This window comes from Stegostoma tigrinum, chromosome 7 (genome assembly GCF_030684315.1).
Source record: "Stegostoma tigrinum isolate sSteTig4 chromosome 7, sSteTig4.hap1, whole genome shotgun sequence".
Classification (NCBI taxonomy): Eukaryota; Metazoa; Chordata; class Chondrichthyes; order Orectolobiformes; family Stegostomatidae; genus Stegostoma; species Stegostoma tigrinum.
Window position 1 is genome coordinate 51260958 of NC_081360.1, and position 23682 is coordinate 51284639.

A 23682-nucleotide genomic window follows, 5' to 3' on the forward strand; every position below is an offset into this window, starting at 1 on the left:
GGTTGCGACGTACTCAACGGAGTAGTTTGACAGGAAATGTTAGAAGAATTGAACCTCCATATGACCCTGACATTCCCTTACCACCAAAGTACCGATACTAATCACCCATCATTAATCCCCATGAGCTACCCAACTCCTGGTCTTTGCCAACCTGACCTACCATTTACATGTACCGTACTTCTCTCCATATGACTTGCACCTGTACCTCCCACCCATGTGGTATCTTTACCTCTCACTATGTGCCACCCTACCCTCTGATCTACATGTCCAGCACTCTATCGTCACCTCTCAAGCACCTGCTATTTTATGCCCACATTCACTAACCACCTGGACCCCACACGCTCAACCAGCTGGCACCCCATCCCCTTGCTTACCCTGCACAAGTACTTTCTCTCAGTAACTGCTAATGCAGCGTAATGACATTTAACCCATCAAATACAGTAGCTACTGCAGTAAAAAGGCAGCTGGGTCTCAGTGTCATTCCACTCTACTGATTTCTGTGTGAAATCCTGAACTCAACTACACTGCTTTGGCTGAGACATTTCCTGACTTGGAAATAGGGAACCTGACCTAGATTGGAAGGTTTTAGCCATTCGATATAGGATATGTGGCCCAGGAGTTTGGATTCTGCTCAATCATAGATTCGTTGAATTAAAACAGGAACTATTTTTAACTAACATAACTTTGTATTACCCTATTCTAATAACTTCATGATAATAACATCTTCCTTATTGTTTCAATTGCTTGTTAGATGCACAGAAAAGGCCATTCATCTCATCAAATCTGCACAACATAATTACCATTAAAAGTGCATTAATCCCAATTTCCTGCACTTGTCCCTTATCCTTGAATGTTATGATCATCAAGAATAACTGTAAACATTATGAATATTCAACATTATCAAGGTTATGGTACAATCAATCCATATCAGTAACTTGATATACTACAGATAGCTTAATTGCCAAAAATGAGAACAGAGTAAATATAACTTATTACTAATTTGTGCTTTACATGAATAAATAAATATATATTTGTTCTGCCACAATTCTCGATAACCTTGATAATCTGATGCGGACCAATCATGATTCAGTCACAGGGTTTTCGATTTAAGTTCCACTTACCACCAAAGCACCACAAAAAACACAAAAATCAAAGTGCAGTACTGAACAAATGCTGCACAGTTCAAAGACTATTTCTGTACTTCCCAAAGAGGTAGAATAATGATGAATCCATATCCTCTTTAATAAAAGACCAGCACTGAAACAAAATCATTCAACGAACTCAAACACTCAATGTTTTGTTTTTGAAAAAAAAGCCTGCAAATGCTGGAAACCAGAAACAAAATCAGAAATTGCTGGTGACACTCATAGTATCTGTGGAGCGTAAGTGTTTTGAGTCCAGTGACCGATTTTCAGAACTGATTTTAGCTGGGAAAAGATTAGTACGTATACTGAAGATTGGGGGAGCAGTAAACATAGGTGGATTTGGAGTTCAGGGAGAGAAAAAGCAATTGGTAGACAAAGGAATGGGTAAAGGTCAACCCGGCAGAATCAGTGCTGCTAATGGGAATTGTTAATAGCTGACAATGAGTTGTTTCTGGTAGCAGCCCAAGGGGTGGGAAATTTGTGAGGTACGGGATCTGTACATGAGAGAAGTTGCCCAGGCCCTAGAACAATTAAACTTGATATTAAACTAGGAAGTTGAAGGGTTCACAAGTGAAATACAAGGTGCTGTTCTTCCAGCTTGCGTGAGCTTCACAGGAGCACTGAAGTAAGCCCAAAACATTATCAGCATTAACATGGACCTCCCACTCATGAGATCTTTGTGAACCCCTTACTCACCATATGACTTGATGCACTAGCTCCATTATCTCAGCTCCAGGACAAATTTACAGGAGCTATTCAGTGCATTATGCTAGGCCCAATCATCCTCAGCTCCTCATTATTACCTTTCTTCCATCATAAGGTTAGAAGTAGAAATGCTTGCTGATTGTTGCTCAATGTTCAGAATCATTTGTGACGCCTCAGGTACGGAAGCAGTCTATGTCCAGATGCAGCAACACCTGGACAAGGTCCAGCTTTGGCTGTCACTTAGATGTAGAGAAGCTACACTATGCCGAGTGACTCTTATTACTCAAATGTTGAGCTTAACTACTTGTTTTCCAGAGGCTGCGTAGGTCCATGAGGACACTAATGAGTGACAGCTTCATTGTGCTTTGCGCCTCAACACATGATATGCATATGGGTATCTAGCACAATCTTTACTAGTCAGGATGGTCTATAAAGAAACCTTAGTAGGCAGAAGACTTAACAGATTTAAAGAGACCACTGGATCATCAAAGAATATGCTGCATTTGTTTCAAGTGTAATGCTGCATAGAAAGTTGACGCCAATACTCCCAAAGTAACTTCAGTGCCCTTTAATATTTATTTTTCTACAATATCTTGGAGCATCCAGTGCTGAGCTTAAGCAAGGCTGCTGACTGCTCTGCTCCCTTGCATCAGATGGGATTATCAAGTGTATATTGTTGGGCCTGAGCCTAGTGAGCTCCAATCTGAGAGGACAGTCCCTATATGCCACCTGTCCCTTATCGTTCCTGTCAGGCACACCTCCCTCACCCTTTGAGGTGATAGGGAGTCTGGTGGCACGTCAAGGTCTGTCAGTGTTCTTTGTCTTTGAATTAATACATCCACAGCTTGAGTGACGGAGTGAATGTTTAATGTTGTGACCTGGGGAATAGTAGGACGAGAGTAATGGTACACTCCTCCAGCTTCAGTTGCAGCACTTGCAGAGATTAATAGCAGAAAAATATATTTTCATATTGTGAGAATCAGGCTGAAAATTTGTAAAGTATTGTGACAATTGTATAGGGCATTCGTGACACTGCATCTAGAATACAATGCTTGTAGTGATTGTAACGAGGTCAGCCAAGTGGACCTCGTAGAATATGAATTCCCTGATTGGGGTTATAAATCTGGTTCAATCAGGGAGTTCTGGCTGACAGATATAAGCAGGAGTGTCCCAGATTGTGCCCACTCTGAGTCCTATCTCTGAGGAAGCTGACTTAGTGTCAAGGCTATGCATGTGTAAATAAAGAATAACTTGGTGATGGGATTCGGCCTCTGTGAAGTTGTTTCATTTATAGTTTTAGTTTCTTGCTGAAGACGGATGTCAGGTCTACAAGACCTAAAAATAGATCTTGAAATGGTTTTAAGCTATGCATTATAAAATGACTAAAATGAATCCTAAGTTCACATAATTTGGAAGTTGGATGCAGCTCTAGAAACTTTCACAGTAATTATAAAGATAGAGGTAAACAGGTTAAACCCTGGTGGAATTTCTCACTTAGTGATTACGAGGAAGCTACAAACATGGTCTGACAGAGAACACAGCAAATCATCTATCTCTGAATCTGTGCTGATGACAAAAAAAGAGCCTTGTTATACTTGGAGCAGAAATAATAGTCCCGTGTATCTCTTAATATGACAATGACCAAAGGTGTACAATTAACAAGTTAAAACTGACTCCTTTATGGGCCTATCACATGATTTTGAAGAACTTTAATTATGCATAACAGAACACTTATTTCAGTTTGCTCTTTACCATCCAGGTGAGTTGAGTCTACAAGACCATCAATAGACAGCCAGATTGCATGCTAATGGTTAGATTTGCCGCAAGTCAGAGAAAACCTCATCAAAACCTAGTTCCAAAAGGAATCTTGTATTCGACTGCAAAGTGAAGCAATTTGCCAACTTCATATAGCTGTGCCTTTGTCAGTATTAAAAGGAATTTGACAATTCTGCCTTGACTAGCTGAGTCTGCCTGAATCTGAGCTCCTTTGGAAAAGAATGTTTCTGGACTCTGACAAACACAAGAATTAATATGTGTCGTTTTAGTTACTTTTATTCTTAATTCCTTTTTCCTCCTTTGGAAATATTTTATAATTAACCTATTCAGAGATGATATTATATACCTCTGGAATTGGTAGGGCTTGAACCCTGGCCTCCTGGCTCAGAAGGAGGGACACTACCACCGCGCCACAGGAAACCTTCATGATTGTATACACATGTTACAATAATCATCGATGATAACAAAGTGTGGAGCTGGATGAACACAGCAGGCCAAGCAGCATCTCAGGAGCACAAATCGTCCCCTTGGTTTGAAAGCATGAATATATCATATTTTTGATTTAACCTTCAAGATAGTTTGTGGTAGGCCTGTTTAAAAATTACGAACAGAGCGTTTAGAGGAAAAATGCTACAGCCTGTTTAAACAAAGTTAAAACCAATCTGCTTCCAGACATAAAGCAAAAAAGGTTGAACAGTTAGACTTGCTTCTCACCCGTCCCTAACAATGGGTGTAATTGTATTAGAAACAGTTTACAGAAGCTTCCTGGGTGAAAGGTTTAGCATATGAGAAAATGCAGAGCAAGTTGGGTCTGTATCCATTAGAGGTTAGAAAAATGAGAAGTAATCTTATGGAAACATGAGATTTTGTGGTGACCTGACATACTTCTTGGAGGTTGTTTTCTCTGTGGAGAAGCCATAAACTCAGGGACCTCTGTTTGCATTGCGAAGTTTCCCATTTATAAGGAGAATTCTGTTTTCTGTCAGAGAACCTTCAAGCTGTGGGTTTATCTTCCCCAGGGGCAATGAAGACAGAATCATTGAATGTATTTGCAGTTGAGTTGGATACATTTTTGATCGACAAGAGACTCAAGGGTTAGGGAGAGCAGACTGGAAAAATGGAGTTTAGGTAATCATCAGATCATCCATGATCTTATCAAATAGTGAGTAGACACAAGTTTGGATGGCCTATTTCTTTTAATTTTTGTTTCCTAGTGCAACCAGTGCATTTTGTGTAGATCTGTTTTGTCACCTGTACTCAATAATATTGAAGCCATTTATGTTAACATTAAATGGGTTTTTAGGTTAGCGGAAGAAGTCCCAGCTGAGTTAAAATGGGACAATTGTTCCTATTCTCTTAACAGGAGGTTTTTATTTATTGGCTTAAATTTTATAAAGCACTGTTATTAGATTTAGTGCAGTGTTTGGTTATTAACGGGTTTGTTAACATATTATTGAAAAAGAATGGAGGAATTTTATCCAAGACTGAGCATGCTTTAGTTTTTACTTATGGAGTGGCCATGCTTGCTATAACTTGCACTATTATCATGCTTTTAATTTTAAAAGCCATCGCAAAGGGAAAAAAAGGTTGTCAATTATGTTAATATTGCTTAGTTTAAATCTACAGCTACCTTCATTCAATAAAATGCAAATAAATTGGCAGTATATGGTGCAGTTGAAGTGACATAGCATTATTTCCATAACATTGCTAAAATATTATTCACATAATTATTGTTCCAAAGTAAGTTAAGTACATAATTTAGAAATATTTTACCACCTGTTGTGTGTTTCCACAAAAGTTTGTCTTCACTTGCATATGAAGCTATTACACTGTCTATATTTAAAATATGAGTTATATCTCAGCCTTGGCCATAGCATCTGCTAAAAGATGCAAGGAATATCTTTGGTGACCTATTGTTTATTTATGCTGTAAATCCGTTGAAATGTGTTAAAATGTTCCACTCATTAAAAACATCCTGCCACCTATGGATTAAGACTTTGATGTTACCAATCCTGCTTCAAAGCCTTCTTTCAATGCAATTAATCATAGTTTAGCCTCTGAAGATGTAGCCAGAGAAAACATTAGACATCTTATGTGAGACATTCTAAAACTTCGACCTATCCTGAGTATATCGTACATGTTTATTTACAATCTCTTCTTTAACATCCTCAGCATAAACTGCATTTTCTCTTTTCAGGCAACTTAGCACAATCAAGAGCAAGAGTAAATGCAGCGTCAAGGTCATTACCTCCACAGCTTAATGCAGGCCGTAAAAAGGTTTGTATGTTTTTTAACTGGTTCATTAAACAGGATAACTTCTAGTTTGCATTGTGAAATTTGTGTTATGCTACAATTTACTTTATACAGCCATTAAATTCATTTTGATAGTAAACCTGAGATCCCTCTTTTTTTTAATTACCTCAGTATAACTTAATTTTTCTGCTTCATTTGTGAACTACAAAAGTGTATTGGAAATTCAGTACTTCATAGCATCAAGTGAAACAAACCTAAACAAACTGTTTCTGGAGAATACAATTTATTAATAGAGCCACTGAAACTTTGTTTTACAGTTTTTCCAGTTCAATACTCATATGCAGTTTAAATTGATAAAGTAACAGTTATGAAATGAAATATTTACCTTTAGGTATTTAAATTTTATGCTTAAATCTGATTAATTTTAATTGCATAGTATTAATTGCATAGTTTCAAAGTGCATTTCAAATGCACTTTACACTTACATTTACATCAAAGCACTTAGTTCTTGAGTTCTTCATTTGCATCCTATGGCGTGAGTCACCAGGACTTATACCTATCCCTCTGGCTACTATATCTTCAAAGAAAAGAACTGAAGTCAAACCAATCAATGAATACAGACAGCACAAATCCAATATATACATATTACTACATTTCAACAGTAAACATTTAACTGTAACCTTTTCACCCAGCAGGGACTTGATGTTTAAAAACAAATTGCAACTTGTGGTAAAAAAGTGTTTCCAGAAAATCTAAAATTATTTCTGAGTCTTCCTAAAAGCAAAGAATACAAGTTTTCTGATCTAATAAACTTTGTTGATGATTGCATTCATACTATGATGTGAGAGACTAAATAATGACCCTTGCTACAGAACTAATCAAAATTCCCAATATTTATTTGGACTTGTGATGATTCCAAGTGCTTTGAAGTTGTCTTTTAATGCAATTCATTAGGGGGACATTGAGTTTTATTTGCTGATGTTCTCTTCATCTTATTTGTCAATATATTACAAGAGCTACCTGTAACATAACGTGCTGTGAAACCTCAAAAAGGTTTAAAGCAAAATTCTACAGTTACTATCAAAAAGTTCACCTTTGCAGCATTCGCTTTTCTGTTAATCTTACTTACAGTGCTGATTCTATATTCCTTTATTTCTTGAATAAAAATCTCCTTTTTTATGATATGTTGATCGTCTTTTATTCTATTTACTTTTCAAATACAGTCTCCTAAATACTTGCTGAAGGTAAGATTGACAATGAGATAACATTTAATTATATAAATGTGATAGCAGTATGCTGTGACAACCTTCGAGACCCATTGTTAAGATAATAAAATGTGAGGCTGGATGAACACAGCAGGCCAAGCAGCATCTCAGGAGCACAAAAGCTGATGTTTCGGGCCTAGACCCTTCATCAGAGAGGGGGATGGGGAGAGGGAACTGGAATAAATAGGGAGAGAGGTGGAGGCGGACCGAAGATGGAGAGTAAAGAAGATAGGTGGAGAGAGTATAGGTGGGGCGGTAGGGAGGGGATAGGTCAGTCCAGGGAAGACGGACAGGTCAAGGAGGTGGGATGAGGTTACTAGGTGGATGGGGGTGCGGCTTGGGGTGGGAGGAAGGGATGGGTGAGAGGAAGAACCGGTTAGGGAGGCAGAGACAGGTTGGACTGGTTTTGGGATGCAGTGGGTGGGGGGGAAGAGCTGGGCTGGTTGTGTGGTGCAGTGGGGGTGGGGATGAACTGGGCTGGTTTAGGGATGCAGTTGGGGAAGGGGAGATCTTGAAACTGGTGAAGTCCACATTGATACCATTAGGCTGCAGGGTTCCCAGGCGGAATATGAGTTGCTGTTCCTGCAACCTTCGGGTGGCATCATTGTGGCAGTGCAGGAGGCCCATGATGGACATGTCATCTAAAGAACGGGAGGGGGGGTGGAAATGGTTTGCGACTGGGAGGTGCAGTTGTTTGTTGCGAACTGAGCGGAGGTGTTCTGCAAAGCGGTCTCCAAGCCTCCGCTTGGTTTCCCCAATGTAGAGGAAGCCACACCGGGTACAGTGGGTGCAGTATACCACATTGGCAGATGTGCAGGTGAACCTCTGCTTAATGTGGAATGTCATCTTGGGGCCTGGGATAGGGGTGAGGGAGGAGGTGTGGGGGCAAGTGTAGCATTTCCTGCAGTTGCAGGGGAAGGTGCCGGGTATGGTGGGGTTGGAGGGCAGTGTGGAGCGAACAAGGGAGTCATGGAGAGAGTGGTCTCTCCGGAAAGCAGACAGGGGTGGGGACGGAAAAATGTCATGGGTGGTGGGGTCGGATTGTAAATGGCGGAAGTGTCGGAGGATGATGCGTTGTATCTGGAGGTTGGTAGGGTGGTGTGTGAGAACGAGGGGGATCCTCTTTGGGCGGTTGTAGCGGGGGCGGGTTGTGAGCGATGTGTTGCGGGAAATACGGGAGACGCGGTCAAGGGCGTTCTCGATCACTGTGGGGGGAAAGTTGCGGTCCTTGAAGAACTTGGATATCTGGGTTGTGCGGGAGTGGAATGTCTTATTGTGGGAGCAGATGCGGCGGAGGCGGAGGAATTGGGAATAGGGGATGGAATTTTTGCAGGGGGGTGGGTGGGAGGAGTGTATTCTAGGTAGCTGTGGGCGTCAGTGGGCTTGAAATGGACATCAGTTACAAGCTGGTTGCCTGAGATGGAGACTGAGAGGTCCAGGAAGGTGAGGGATGTGCTGGAGATGGCCCAGGTGAACTGAAGGTTGGGGTGGAAGGTGTTGGTGAACTGGATGAACTGTTCGAGCTCCTCTGGGGAGCAAGAGGCGGCGCTGATACAGTCATCAATGTACTGGAGGAAGAGGTGGGGTTTGGGGCCTGTGTAGGTGCGGAAGAGGGACTGTTCAACGTAACCTACAAAGAGGCAGGCGTAGCTGGGGCCCATGCGGGTGCCCATGGCCACCCCCTTAGTCTGTAGGAAGTGGGAGGAGTCTAAAGAGAAGTTGTTGAGGGTGAGTATGAGTTCGGCTAGGCGGATGAGGGGGACTGGTCGGGCCTGCGGGACAGGAAGAAGCGGAGGGCCTTGAGGCCATCTGCATGCGGAATGCAGGTGTATAGGGACTGGACGCCCATGGTGAAGATGAGGTGTTGGGGGCTAGGGAATTGGAAGTCCTGAGGAAGTGGAGGGTGTGGGTGGTGTCACGGACGTAGGAAGGGAGTTCCTGGACCAAAGGGGAGAAAATGGAGTCCAGATAGGTGGAGATGAGTTCGGTGGGGCAGGAGCAGGCTGAGACGATGGGTCGACCAGGGCAGGCAGGTTTGTGGATTTTGGTAAGGAGATAGAAACGGGCCGTGCGGAGTTGGGGAACAATGAGGTTGGAGGCTGTGGGTGGGAGGTCCCCTGAGATGATGAGGTCATGAATGGTGTTGGAGATGATGGTTTGGTGCTCGGGTGTGGGGTCATGATCGAGGGGGCGGTAGGAGGTGGTGTCGGAGAGTTGGCGTCTGGCCTCGGCGATGTACAGGTCAGTGCGCCATACTACCACTGCGCCACCCTTGTCTGCGGGTTTGATGGTGAGGCCGGGGTTAGAGCGGAGGGAGCGGAGGGCTGCCCGTTCTGCGGGGGAGAGGTTGGAGTGGGTGAGAGGGGTGGAGAGGTTGAGGCAATGCAGGTGCCCATGGCCACCCCCTTAGTCTGTAGGAAGTGGGAGGAGTCAAAAGAGAAGTTGTTGACGGTGAGGACCACCCTACCAACCTCCAGATACAACGCATCATCCTCCGACACTTCCGCCATTTACAATCCGACCCCACCACCCAAGACATTTTTCCATCCCCACCCCTGTCTGCTTTCCGGAGAGACCACTCTCTCCATGACTCCCTTGTTTGCTCCACACTGCCCTCCAATCCCATCACACCCGGCACCTTCCTCTGCAACCGCAGGAAATGCTACACTTGCCCCCACACCTCCTCCCTCACCCCTATCCCAGGCCCCAAGATGACATTCCACATTAAGCAGAGGTTCACCTGCACATCTGCCAATGTGGTATACTGCATCCACTGTACCCGGTGTGGCTTCCTCTACATTGGGGAAACCAAGCGGAGGCTCGGAGACCGCTTTGCAGAACACCTCCGCTCAGTTCGCAACAAACAACTGCACCTCCCAGTCGCAAACCATTTCCACTCCCCCTCCCATTCTTTAGATGACATGTCCATCATGGGCCTCCTGCACTGCCACAATGATGCCACCCGAAGGTTGCAGGAACAGCAACTCATATTCCACCTGGGAACCCTGCAGCCTAATGATATCAATGTGGACTTCACCAGTTTCAAGATCTCCCCTTCCCCAACTGCATCCCTAAACCAGCCCAGTTCATCCCCTCCCCCCACTGCACCACACAACCAGCCCATCTCTTCCCCCCCACCCACTGCATCCCAAAACCAGTCCAACCTGTCTCTGCCTCCCTAACCGGTTCTTCCTCTCACCCATCCCATCCTCTGACCCCAAGCTGCACCCCCATCCACCTAGTAACCTCATCCCACCTCCTTGACCTGTCCGTCTTCCCTGGACTGACCTATCCCCTCCCTACCTTCCCACCTATACTCTCTCCACCTATCTTCTTTACTCTCCATCTTCGGTCCGCCTCCCCCTCTCTCCCTATTTATTCCAGTTCCCTCCCCCCATCCCCCTCTCTGATGAAGGGTCTAGGCCCGAAACGTCAGCTTTTGTGCTCCTGAGATGCTGCTTGGCCTGCTGTGTTCATCCAGCCTCACATTTTATTATCTTGGAATTCTCCAGCATCTGCAGTTCTCATTATCTCAGACCCATTGTTTATTTGTGCTCAAAATAAGTACCCTTTAATTTGTTTTAAATTTGTATTGTCTGTTCCTGTATTGATTTTCTAATCCTGTTTTTTATGACACTCCTCATTACACAGGCCTAGAAATTGGCTATGTAGCTCCTTTTTCTCATGAGCAACGCGGGCCACAAAATGGCAGATAGAAATTGTGCACATACTTCGAGCCAGAAGTACCCAGACCATGATTTTTGGGAAGAACAATTCAGAGTTGTCCTTTAACTACATCTAGAGGTGACATTACACCCTTTAAATACACATGGACGGTGCTTAATGCATGATTGATGTCCCTGGCTGCTCCAGCACTATCACAGGCAAGCACTCATGGAAATGAACCCTAAGAATTATCTGCCAATCAATAATTATCTAAGATAACACAACATGGACCCTGAAGAACACAACAGATCAGGCAGCATCAGAGGAGCAGGAAAGTTGACGTTTTGAGTTGGGACCCTGTTTCAGAAAATCCATGAAAATTACTGTTATCTCTGACTCCAGCATCAGCAATTCTTACTATGTCTGATTGAGTTAATTATCTAAATCAGGATTTGGCAGTAGCAAAAACATTTCTCCCAATCCTGTCTTAAAACATTCAGTTGTAGTTTCTGATTTTCTCCAGAACCATTGCTTTCGGACTCCTGAAACCTAATTGCAGACTCACGGTCTTAAGCCAATCATCATTTGAGGACTCTGGCTCCTTTGCCGCCACCTCCAATCACAATACTCCAGGTTTCCCATTCCTTGCTCCAAGCCTGAATCACAAAAACCAGTCCACCCCCATCCACAATGTTGCTTCACTGCACCATACCTTGCAAGATACCAATGCCGTCACCCCACAAACTCCCCTCAGCACCTATCTGCTGATCTAAGACTCCATGCCTAGACCTGAACTGCCGTGAATCCACATCCAATTGTGGGCTTTGGACCCAAATTCTTAACAAAACCCTGTTGCGATTCTCAAGAGGCCTGATTTTTCTTAACTGTCAACTGGCCTTTTATTTCTGAAAGGTTACAGTGCAGCGTCAATAAGGGGTTGAGGCCCAATATAAAGTCTGCCTCAAGTTTTGTTGCTTTGTCACAGAGTGTTAAACCTGCATTTCCATGGGCCCTGCTTCCAAATTCCTAGTTCCCTTCAATTTTGCATTCCCAGATGCTACATACAAGGGTTCGCTTGTGGTGCTATTGAACTGGCTGCCAGGGGTGTATCCAAATGGCATAGGTCGATTGTTGCTTAATCTTTAAGATTCAGTCCATTTTCCATTGACAGATTAATACTGCATCTGGAAAACCTGCATCGCAAAGGTGGCCATCAAATTCTAACAATTATAGAACAAAAAGGGAATCAGCAGAGTCGAATCAAGGAATGGGATCAAGTTTGAAGTTTTAATGTTTTCTTTGCAGATGAAAATTAATTGAATGTCTTAAAAAAGTACAAATTATAAAAACTATACACGAAGAACTTGATATTCATCCTTATTTTTGGACTCTTTACTCAAAATTAATTGACTTCTTTCAATGACAGCACCAGGCCACCCGTTTCTAGCACTTCAACTACAAACCAATGATAAATATATAAAAAGTCTGCTTTACCCATTCTGTTAATAAATTTGTTATATTCTACATGACAATAAATTCTTGCTCAACTTAACAATTGATTTAAATCTGGTGAATTAAACTTCTTGTAGATTACAAAATGCTTGTTCCATTCTATTAGGCATTAATTTAGATAAATTTTAATTGCCCTCCCATTTCGTCTCTTTCCCTATGGAAAAGTGTTACTAACATGACATCAATTTCTTGGTTCATTCAGTTTATTTAGGAATTTGCCGTACTGACTTGCAAGCAGCATTGCAGTTCAGGACGTTAATAAGCCAACACATTGATGTGAAATTCCTCATCTAAAAAATGTTTTGAAGTTACAGCATGTTTGCAGATAAATTTCTCAATCATTGTACATTGTACATTTATAGCACATTCACTAATTTGTCATTTTTTTTGGATGTTTAGTCGTGCTTTGTAGATTGTGCAGTAAAACCAGTTCTTAGTTCACAAATTTGTAACTTACTTCAGTTTTCTTAAATGAGGATGGCAAAATGCAACACACAATTATAGGCAAAACATAATGTCTGCCTATGTCCTAAATATATTTACATAACAAACAGAAATGCATGCCATTGCTTATGATGATAATGTAAACATAACTCTGAAGCCATTTGTTTTAGTGGTTCATTAGATTTGATGAAATATGTTTATAAAGTACAAGATCATCAAAATGTTAATATTATTGGGTTAATAGGGCTTTTTTAAAGACAGAGTTTATGTCTTGAATAAATTTTAAGTTGGTTTATGGCAAAAACTTGATTTGTGTTCTATTTTAATATCCATAGTATGCCTTTAAGCTAGCACCCTTTGATTTCTTTGATTCTTTTTATTGACTCTCAACTGCTGAATCTCTGCTTTTTTTTTGCATAGGTAATTTTATCACCCTATACATAGTTTAGTTGTAGAAGGCAAATTTGCTTTAGTAATTTATATTTTGCTGACAAATATTGCATTTTCACTATTCCATAATCAGGTTGATACACTGGAAGTTATGCGACATCCTGAGGAAACAACAAACATGAAAAGACAAACTGTGGCTTCTTACTTCAGGGTAATGTTATTAATTTAGCTGCAAATATTTTAGAAAAAGGCCTTTGAAGATCATAAAATGTCATTAACACAGTAGAATTTTAAAGGGTGTGCATATATACAAATTGGGACTATGAGACAAAATTGTTCGCTTCCTGTGCAGATGGCTTTGTTTGATGTTCTTTTCCAAAGTTATTCTTTGTGCCTTTTACCAAATGTTGTATTTTGGTAAAAAGAATACAATTACACGTACCAAATAATTTTATTAAACTGTAAAATAAATAGAGAATAATTGGTTTAAAAAATTATCAAAAATATCTTGAGGAATTTTCCAATAGTCTCCAGAGTCAAAAACCTAGGCAGAAGATAATTTAAAAGGGAGATACATTTTAGTCAGACCTTTGAAAAGAAGTTATTGTAATTTCAGCACTTTTTATTTCTAGCTGAAACTTCCGTGATTTTTAATACCAGGTGCTGCATTTCTTGCATATTTGCTCCAAATTTTCTTCATAGGCAGCAAACAATTTGCATTAAAGTAATTTAACAGAAAAGATATAAATTGTTCCAATTCTGACGATTCTAAATAGTTAGGAGTATATGATGGAGTCATACAGCATAGAAACAGGCCCTTCTGCCCACCATATCAATGCCACCAAATTACACTAATCCCATTTATCTGCACTTAATCTGTACCCTACTGAGCCCTGGCATTTTAAGTACTCATCCAGATTCTTCTTAAATGTTGTCCAGATTCTTCTTAAATGTTGTGAGAGTGCTTGCCTCCACCACCCTGCCAAGCAGCATTTTCCATACGTCTACTACCCTCTAGATGAAATACAATGTCCTCAGATCTATTCTAAAACAGTTACTCATCACCTTAAACTTATGCATTCTAATTTTGATATGTCTGTCATAGGGAAGAGATAATTTTGTATACCTCAATCAGCCACCCCTCATAACTGAGCCTTTTCATCCCAAGCAACATCGTGGTGAATCTCCTCTGCACCCATGTCCTCTCAGTGTGGTGACCACATCTGTGACGGAATCAATGTGATTAATGTGTTATGAAGTTGTACCAAGACTTCCTTTCTCCTATATTCTAGGGCCCAGCTAATGAAGGCAAGCATCCTGTATACCTTCTTTACCACCTTGTCTACCTGTACTGAAACATTCATGGATTTGTGAGGTTGTACAACACGGTCCCTTTGTTCCTCAGTACTCCCTAAGGACATGCCATACATTGTGTATATTTTTCCCTTATTAGATACCCCAAAAACGAATCACCTCACATTTATTGGGATTAAATTCCATTGGCCGTTATTCTGCCCAGTTTACCAGCTAATCAATATCAGTGTGAGATCAACTTCCTTGCTATCAACAATGCTGCCATTTTTTGTGTCATCTGCAAACTTTCTAATGGCTTCTGCATTCACATCCAAGTCGTTAATGCACACAACAAGCAGCAAAGGTGCCAACACCAATCCCTCTGATAGCCTGCTGATTTAGGCTTCCAATTACAAAAGCAACCCTCCACCACTACCCATTGTCTTCTATGAGTAAGCCAATTTTGGATCCAGTTTGCCAACTTGCCTTGGATTCCATGGCCTGTTTTGGACCAGCCTTCCATGTGGGACCTTGCCAAAGACCTTATGGAAGTCCATGTAAACCATATCATCTGCACAACCTTCATTAATATATTTAGTCACATTTTTGAAAACCTTAAATTAGTCAGACAGGGTTTCTCTCTAACAAACTGTGCTGGCTAACTCTGATCAATCCCCATCTTTCCAAGTATTGATTAATCCTATCCCTCAAAATTTTTTTCCAATAATTTCCCTACCACTGATGTCAAGCTAACTGGTCTGTAATTACCTGGCCTATCCCTGCTGCCCTTCTTGGATAAAGGAACCACATTAGCTATACTCTACTCATCTGGCACTTCACCTGTGGCCAACACCGTATTAAATATCTCCATCAGGGACCCAGCAATCTTCTCTCCTGATTCCTATTGCAGTCTGGGATATATCTTAGCAGGCCCTGGGGATTTGTGCACCTTTATGCCCACTAAAACATTTAATACACTTTCCTTGTTAACATGTTCTTGAACCTCGTCATGCCAACTGATATCCCAACTACAATGTCTTCCTCTTCTGTGAACACAGGTGAGCACCTTTATGCCCACTAAAACATCTAATACACTTGCCTTGTTAACATGTTCTTGAACCTCATCATACCAACTGATATCCCAACTACATTGTCTTTCTCTTCCGTGAACACAGGTGAGAAGTATTCATCTAAGACCTCACCCACATCCACTAATGCCACGTAAAGATTGACCTTTGGATCTTTCATAGATCTCACATTTTCCCTGGCAATAATCTTACTCTTAATATCCTTATAAAAAGTCTTGAGTTTTTCTTGATGCCATCTGCCAAAGATATCTTGTGGTCCCTCTTTGCCCTCCTAATTTCATTCCTAAGCAACCTCCTACACTCTTCCTGCTTTTGCAGGGCATCCTCTGTTTTTACTGTGATGTACCTGACATACGCTGCCTTATCAAACTCTTGATATCCTTTGACATCCAGGATTTCCTGGCCTTAATGTCTTTGCCCTAAAGAGGAACCTGCTGGGCCTGAATTCTTGTTATACTACTTCTAAAGAATTTCAATTTCCAAATGTATACTTACCTGCAAATAGCTGCTCACAGTCTGATGGTCAGATCCTGTCTAATGATATTGAAGTCAACCTTCTCCTGGATTAGGCACTTAAATTCCTTATCCCTTTCCATAATGGTTTTGAAACTTGGTCACTGTCCCCAAAATGATCGCCCACTGAAACTTGAATCGCTTGATAAACTTTATTTCTTACAATTAGGTCTAGTGCTGCCCCATTTCAAGAAGGACTATCTGCATACTGTATAAATCACTTCCCTGATGCACTTCAAAAATTCCACCCTCTCTAATCTTTTCACACTAAGGCAATCCCAGTGAGTGTTAACATAGTTGAAGTCCCGCCCAACTATAATCCTATTTCTCTCATGCCTTTCTGTGATCTGCCTACTTATCTGCCTATCTCCTCTGTCTGTTAGAAGGCCTGTAGTACAATCCCAACAAGGTCATCACCCGGTTTTATTTCTGAGCTCTAGCCAGATGGCCTCATTTGAGGACCCTTCCGAATGTACCCCATCATTTCTGCAGTGATGGTTTCCTTTATCAGTACTACAATGCCCCCATCTTGCTTACTTTCACCTATCCCATCTTAAACTTCTATACCCTGGAATATTGAGCTCCCAGCCCTGTCCGTCCTTCAACCATGTCTCAATGCTTGCAACAGTATCATGTTCCCAAGTGTGATCAATGCTATAAGTTCATCTCCCTGACTAGTCAAACTTCTTGCACTAAAATAAATACAAATTGGCTTACCAGACCGCCCATGTGACTTATCCTTTCCATGTCTTCTCCACCTACTTGACAAACTAACCAGCAAGCAAGCTGGATCCATTCCAGTTCAGGTGAAACTTGTCCAGCTTGTACAGGTTCCATCTATCCCAGAAGCTGTCCTTGTGATCCAAAAAATCTAATGCCCTCCCTCCTACACCATCGCTTTAGCCAGGTGTTCATCTGACCTATCTTCCTATATTCCTGTACCCAGTAGTGCGTGGCACTCAAAGTAGTCTGGAGGTTACAACTTTCATAGTCTTTCTGTTTAATCTACTGCCCAAGTCTCTAAATTCCTGTTGCAGTATCTCTTTTTTTGTATCCATGTCATTGGTACCAACATATGCCATTGGATTGAAATTGCTAACTGTTCACCCTCCGCACTTCAGAATGCACACTGAGGTATCTCCAGAAGTGGAACCAGGGAGGCAACATGCCATTCAAGAATCTTATTTGCTATCACAGATCTGCTCGTCATTTCCCTTACAATTGAGCCCTCTATCGTTAAAAGTCTCCCAGTCTTATCGAATCAATAGAAACAGTTGATTGATTACCAGCCAATATATAAAGTTTTCAGATAAATTTTCTTTCTCACTGTAGTATTCCTTAATGGATCTGCTGTCTAAAATGGTGGTTGGACAACCTCATTTTGTCCGTTGCATCAAGCCCAATGATGATCGTGAAGCACAGAAGTTTTTTGAAGCAAGGGTACTGGTTCAGTTGCGGTACACTGGCATTTTGGAAACTGTCCGCATTCGGGCTCAAGGATATTCTCATCGCATCCTGTTTGAAGAGTTTGTTAAAAGGTAAAAGTGCCATAGACAGTAAGGAGATACAAAATGTAAGATGTGTTTTGTCAACCAAAATACTTTGGGTGGAATCTTAAAGGGACCTTAATGATGTGGGCTATGGTGTGATTTGTAGCAGAATCACATGAGAAGTCTGACAAGGCTTACATTGACATCAGGAGCAGCTCACTGTATCTCTATTGCATTTGCTGAGCAGCAAGGCAAATATCTCACTGTTACTTGCACGCTGTCTTAGCACCTATGTGCATCATCTAGCTGCATCACTTAGCACCTATAGTATATTCCATCTGCCGGTGAAGAGAAAACACTTCATGCATTTTCAATCCAATGGCTATGTTGGTAAGTGATGGGGACTGGTACTCAGTCCAGTCAAAGTGGGGAACCGTTGTCATTAATGGGGTCCCAATACTGTCAGATACTGGCACAACCCACACACAGTCCAGGGGCTTGGCCATTGTCAGTCACCCATTTAGTCTGTTCTAAGATAGGGGATCTGTCCAAATACAGTCCAGGGAGTGGACAACAATCTGTTCAATAGAAGAGGTGCTCAGGAGCAGTGAGGGGAATTGTGTACTGTCCATTGGGGAGCAGCAAAGACAGTGATAAGGGTTCTGGTCAGTTATATTTAGGGATTGCTTGTCGAAGATTGTCAGAAATGGAGCCAGTACCGTTATGGGGATTTTGTTGATTTTGAGGGGTTTGTGATCACAGTTACCTAATCTAAGCAGTCAACAATTTGTAGCAATTTTCTGATAGTTTATTGAGTTTAGGAATGAATAATTTAGATTTCTTACATCAGTTAATTAGACGAAGAAAGTATACAACCCTGGCAGATGAGAATGCTTTACTGTTCACAAAGCGATACTGTGGAATGGAGGAGCAGGTTTTGAAGTTGTGGAGTGTTCATCTTTGATATCATGCCACCTTTGGTGGTAACAGTCTTTGTTCCTCCCTCAACCTGATGTAGGTGAACTTCTGGTCTTCTCCGAAATATATGGTGGCACATTCTCCTGCATTCTCTCTCACTTTTTCTCCCTCGCTCGTTCTCTACCTCTCCCTCTCCCTCTCCCTCTCCATCTCCATCTCCATCTCCATCTCCATCTCCATCTCCCTCCCCCTCCTATCTATGTTGATATACCTTACTTTGAGAGCTGGCCATTTATGCTAAATCAATGACCTGTCTAAATCCTCTCAGCCAATGACCTTGGGCAAGCTACTTGTGATGTCAGGATGAGTTTTCTCGTTCATTTGAAGGTTAGGTTTTTTCACATGTGTTTTCCAAAACACTGCATTCATAATAGGGTACTCTGTGCCCAATAAATCTTTTGTTTAATCTTGTAAATGGCTTCATTGTATTGTAACACAGTTAAATGAGGTTTCATACTACATAGTAAATGTTGAATATGGGATACTAAAAGGACACAGTTTTAAAGGGGACCCCAATTTACAACAGTATCCCCGTTGACCATTGAGAGGAGAGCAAGGGGCTCTGTAGCAGCACCAGGGAATCATTGCCAAAAGGGTTGGGGAGAAAGCGGTGGTATGTGGAAAGGTGGGGGCAAAGATGATGATGGTGGGAAACTCAAGCTGTCAGGAATGTGGGCTAAACAGCATCAGAGGGCATAGTAAATTCCTGGAAGTTGGGAGTGGGGTGGGGAAGTTAATAAGGTTATTATCAGTAACCACCACTGGTCTGCAAAGGGGCAGCTTAGAATACAAGGGTTGGCATCATTACATTGTAATGTTGAGTTTCTTGGGGAAAGAGGACTGTTGGAGACAAAGTTCAGTGTAGTGCAACTGCACTTGGCGGGATGAGTGGAATTGGGCTGCCAGGGTAGAACAAAGTGGAAGGAGTCATGTAGAAATTAAATGTAATGGGTAGTAGGTATCAACTAGGAGTTGTGTTCTCTGCCATTTCTTGCCATTCTCTAGATGCAAAATCAAACTGAAACATGGAACAGGGCAGGGCAGTGTCACTTTGATGGGCAAAAGAGATCTTCTTCTGCTGGCTGTCAGGACATTAAAAAAACAAAAGCATGAAGTGTGTGTTTGCAAACTCCACTATGTTTCATTTGTAACAATTTCTCCACACATTTGCAATGCATGCTCAATGAATGTGTTTTGGCATCAACTATTGGTCAAAGACAAATTGGACCAAGCCATTGAGGCTTGCCCGTAGATATTATAGAAAGCTGTCAGGCCATAATTTCCCATATATATATATATATATATATATAAAATTTGAGAAGATTTGCTTGATGTGTAAACTATGAAACACAGACTCAGTGGACTGAAGGACCTCCTCTGTATAGTATGATTCTATGATCCTATGACAATTAACATGGATTATGGTTGGTCCAATCAAGATTACCAACAGTAAATTGTTATATTTCAATAATTATTTTTAATTGATCTCTTTTCCTACATTGGCTCTCAGTTTAACAATACTTTGATTTTAGAATTTTTAACTCTGTTTTCAGGTACCTCCCTGGTTTTGTTCCTGCTCTATCTCGGAAATCTTCTCCAGCTCCACAACTTGAGATGCCTGTGCTCCAGTCCAGGCCTCTTCAGGACCCATGATTTCAATCATTCTACCAGTATTGGCTATGCCTTCAGCTGCTATATCTTTACTTCTTCACTCAAATCCTAAATTCTGGAACTCCCTCCTTAAATCTCTCTGCCATCTCACTACCTTTCCTCTTCGAGGACAACCTTAAAAACCTGCCTCTTCAAACTCCGTTCTGTAAGCTCTGACACTCACTGTGTTAGGAATGGCAGCAACATATTACCCATCAATTGGAAATGGACAGCCAATTTAATCTGTTAATCAATGAATTAAATTGGTAAATTAGCAGCTGCTTCTCATCCTTGATAGCATTTTATCAGCTTCAGGATGTTTCCACAATGTGTTCCAAGACCACCAAATAAACTACAGCAGCCTGTCAATGGGTTCCCTTTGTAGTGAGGGACCCTTCTTAAAGAACTCTCTGTGGCCCATGGAGGGGGCTCCTTATTGGCTCCGCCACTGCAAGATTCATTCCTTTGATGGGTTATGTCTATCCAGCCCTAGCACAATAAATTGAAATTCTTACCTGGCCTCATTATCACTGCTGCTGCCAGACCTCTGAGTGGGTCAGCAGCTCTGAGAGGCAAGGATTTTGGGCCTGGCAGTTACTACTTAATTATCTGTTGCCAGTTATATCCTGCCTAGACTCTCATTGTCCATCTGTGCAGGCTTATGACCCACTTTTATCCTGGCAGTGGTTCAATGTAGCATATGGGATCATTCTGTCCTATGTCCTAAAGGTGTATTTGCCTAAATAACTTTATTAAAAAAGATTTTTAATTTCTTAAATACAGTACTTTACCTTAACTGTTCAAAAAAACTTTGAAGTGACAGAATATTTGTTAATTGATTTAACAAAGCTTTTTTGTGTCCAATCCTTAATACAATACCTAATTGTTAAATATTGATATTTATTAAGTATGGCACATGTTTTGGGGTTGATACTGAAATTGTGAATCTTTCCTGTCATTATTCCTCCAAAATTGACAACAATTATTGAATTTATATGTATATATATGCAGTTAAGTATAGAAATCCAAGGAACGTGTCATTAAAACTACTACAGACTGATTAATTAGAAATTATTCATCTGATGAAAGCTTCCACTTTTAAATTATTAAACTTTCTGTGAAAATCCTGGTATAAGTTGCACCTTTCTGAAATAGTTGTAACTATCTTTTAACAGCATGCTATAAGATCATAAGACATAGGAGTGGAAATAAGGCCATTCGGCCCATCAAGTCCACGCCGCCATTTAAATCATGGCTGATGGGCATTTCAACACCACTTCCCTGCACTCTCCCTGTAGCCCTTGATTCCTTTTGAGATCAAGAATTTTTCGATCTCTGCCTTGAAGGCAACGTCCCGGCCTCCACTGCACTCTGTGGCAATGAATTCCACAGGCCCACCACTCTCTGGCTCATTTCAGTTTTAAATTTTCCCCCTCTAATTTTAAGGCTGTGCCCACGGGTCCTAGTCTCCCTGCCTAACGGAAACAACTTCCTAGCGTCCACCCCTTCTCAACCATACATTATCTTGTAAGTTTCTATTAGATCTCCCCTCAACCTTCTAAACTCTAATGAGTACAATCCCAGGATCCTTAGCCGTTCATCATACGTTAAACCTACCATTCCAGGGATCATCCGTGTGAATCTCTGCTGGACATACTCCAGGGCTAGTATGTCCTTCCTGAGGTGTGGGGCCCAAAATTGGACACAGGATTCTAAATGGGGCCTAACTAGAGCCTTATAAAGCTTCAGAAGCACATCGCTGCTAGTTGTAAGCATTCCTGATTACTCTTTTTAAAAAGCCACTGAAATGAGTGTGAATTGCCAATTTTTTTCCATCGTCGTAAGAAATTACATTTTTTTTAAGGTTTGCTTTTTTTAAAGATTTTTAAGATTTTTCAACGATAATTGAGCTATATTCATTTTCCAACTATGATTTCTACTGTAGTCCCCTGCCTACTTCCCCATCTTTATATTGCTGTCTCTAAGATGATACTAAAAAGTGATGGATTACAAGTGCATTTAACTTCCTGGTTTGCTATCCGTGAGAATATTTCAACTAATTGACTGGATGACAGCTTGACAATAGCACTGTTGCTGGACATTTAGTGACCCCCTTGACTAAGTTCTAGAATTGGATTTCTTCTTTCCTGATTTAAATCAATGCTAGATTACCATTGACCTCATAATATAGGTCTGTATCGCATTTGTCAACATCCAGCATTATTAGGGTAAATAACAGAAAATAATTTGATAATATTTACTCAGTCTGATTAGTTTCTTGATTTTAAGTTTTTGAGTTCGCTAGTGACTAAAAGATGAATGTGAGCATCAGATATCAGTTTACATATTACTGATTCGCCATGGGTAAACTGGCATCACTTCAAGCTACCTGTAAATTTGGCATCCTGTTGGATATTTACAGGTGTTGTTGCTGTATTTGCAGTGCAGCTCACAACTTGTTTCTTTGATTTTTACCTTTCTCCATTTTTTCAGAACTGATAAATTATCCAAGTTGTTTCATGTTTGCAGAAGCAGGTGTAGCTAACTTCACAGGCAGTGTTTTGCACATCTTGGGAAAAGGGAATTTCCTGCATGAGCTAGTTTTGTACTTCTTGTGCTTTAATGCGGGCTTTGATGAATATCGAATAAGATTTTGGAATTGTTTAGACGTAGATGATACTGCATTATGATTCAAATTGTGCTGCGATTCACAAAATGTACGTGTAGTTTTAATTTCATTTTAATATTTTTACCTTTTTAATGCTATGTGTTTTCTTATTTCAGAAGATATTCATTTTAACCTTTGCTCATGATCAGACAAGTGTCTTCTAATCTAATCCATACCTGTGTAAACTGAATTCTCTGTGTTTCAATTTTGTTGCTGAATCGTATCCATGTTATAATCTCTGTTATTTTGCTTCTTTTAGAAGGCACTGAGTAACCTATTCGTGTGCTTGCTACTTCCTTTTGAGCAATGATTCAACCTCTTTTGTCACCCAGACATTCTGCCTGCTGGCACAAGCTTCCCAACTACTTTCTCATTTCACATTGAATAATTTTCATTAATCTGCCTCTCATATCTTATCCTGCACCATGTCTTACTCACCTAATCAAACCTATCCTTGCTGGTCTTCATTGGGCCCTGAAGCCCCCAAAATCTTCAATAAAAAATTAGCATCTTCACACTTAAATCCTTTCATAGCCCTATCATTTCAAAATCAGTGACCTCCACCAGGTTCTTAATCCCTGCCCCAAGTTTCCAGTCCAGTAAATCAGGACATTTGTTCATCACCCTGATTTTTGCCCAACCATTAATGACTGTATTTTCAACTATCTTGGCATAATATATTCAAAGGACCACTCCTGCAACCCCTTCATATTTTCATCTCTCTCTTTTTAAGATACTTCTCAGAATCCCTTTCTTTGACCAAGCCCTTGGGCACCTGTCCTGATATAGCCTCCTTTGACATAGCAAATGTTTGAATGACATGTTTGAATCTTAAAGATGGAAAAA

At 41.1% G+C, this 23682-nt stretch overlaps 1 protein-coding gene across 10 annotated transcripts in view; it reads left to right on the forward strand.

Moving 5' to 3' along the window:
* myo3b (myosin IIIB) overlaps positions 1-23682 on the forward strand; it is a 583195-nt gene that overhangs the window by 332906 nt on the left and 226607 nt on the right. For 8 of the 10 annotated variants that reach the window (XM_059647251.1, XM_059647253.1, XM_059647249.1 and 5 more), the window contains 4 exons: positions 5824-5903; positions 7103-7123; positions 13290-13367; positions 17383-17588. In XM_059647251.1, coding sequence (XP_059503234.1) covers positions 5824-5903; positions 7103-7123; positions 13290-13367; positions 17383-17588 — 385 coding nt within the window. Of the gene's footprint in view, positions 1-5823; positions 5904-7102; positions 7124-13289; positions 13368-17382; positions 17589-20071; positions 20940-23682 lie in introns of those variants that run through there. The other 2 variants (XM_059647254.1, XM_059647248.1) reach the window with 2 other exon arrangements.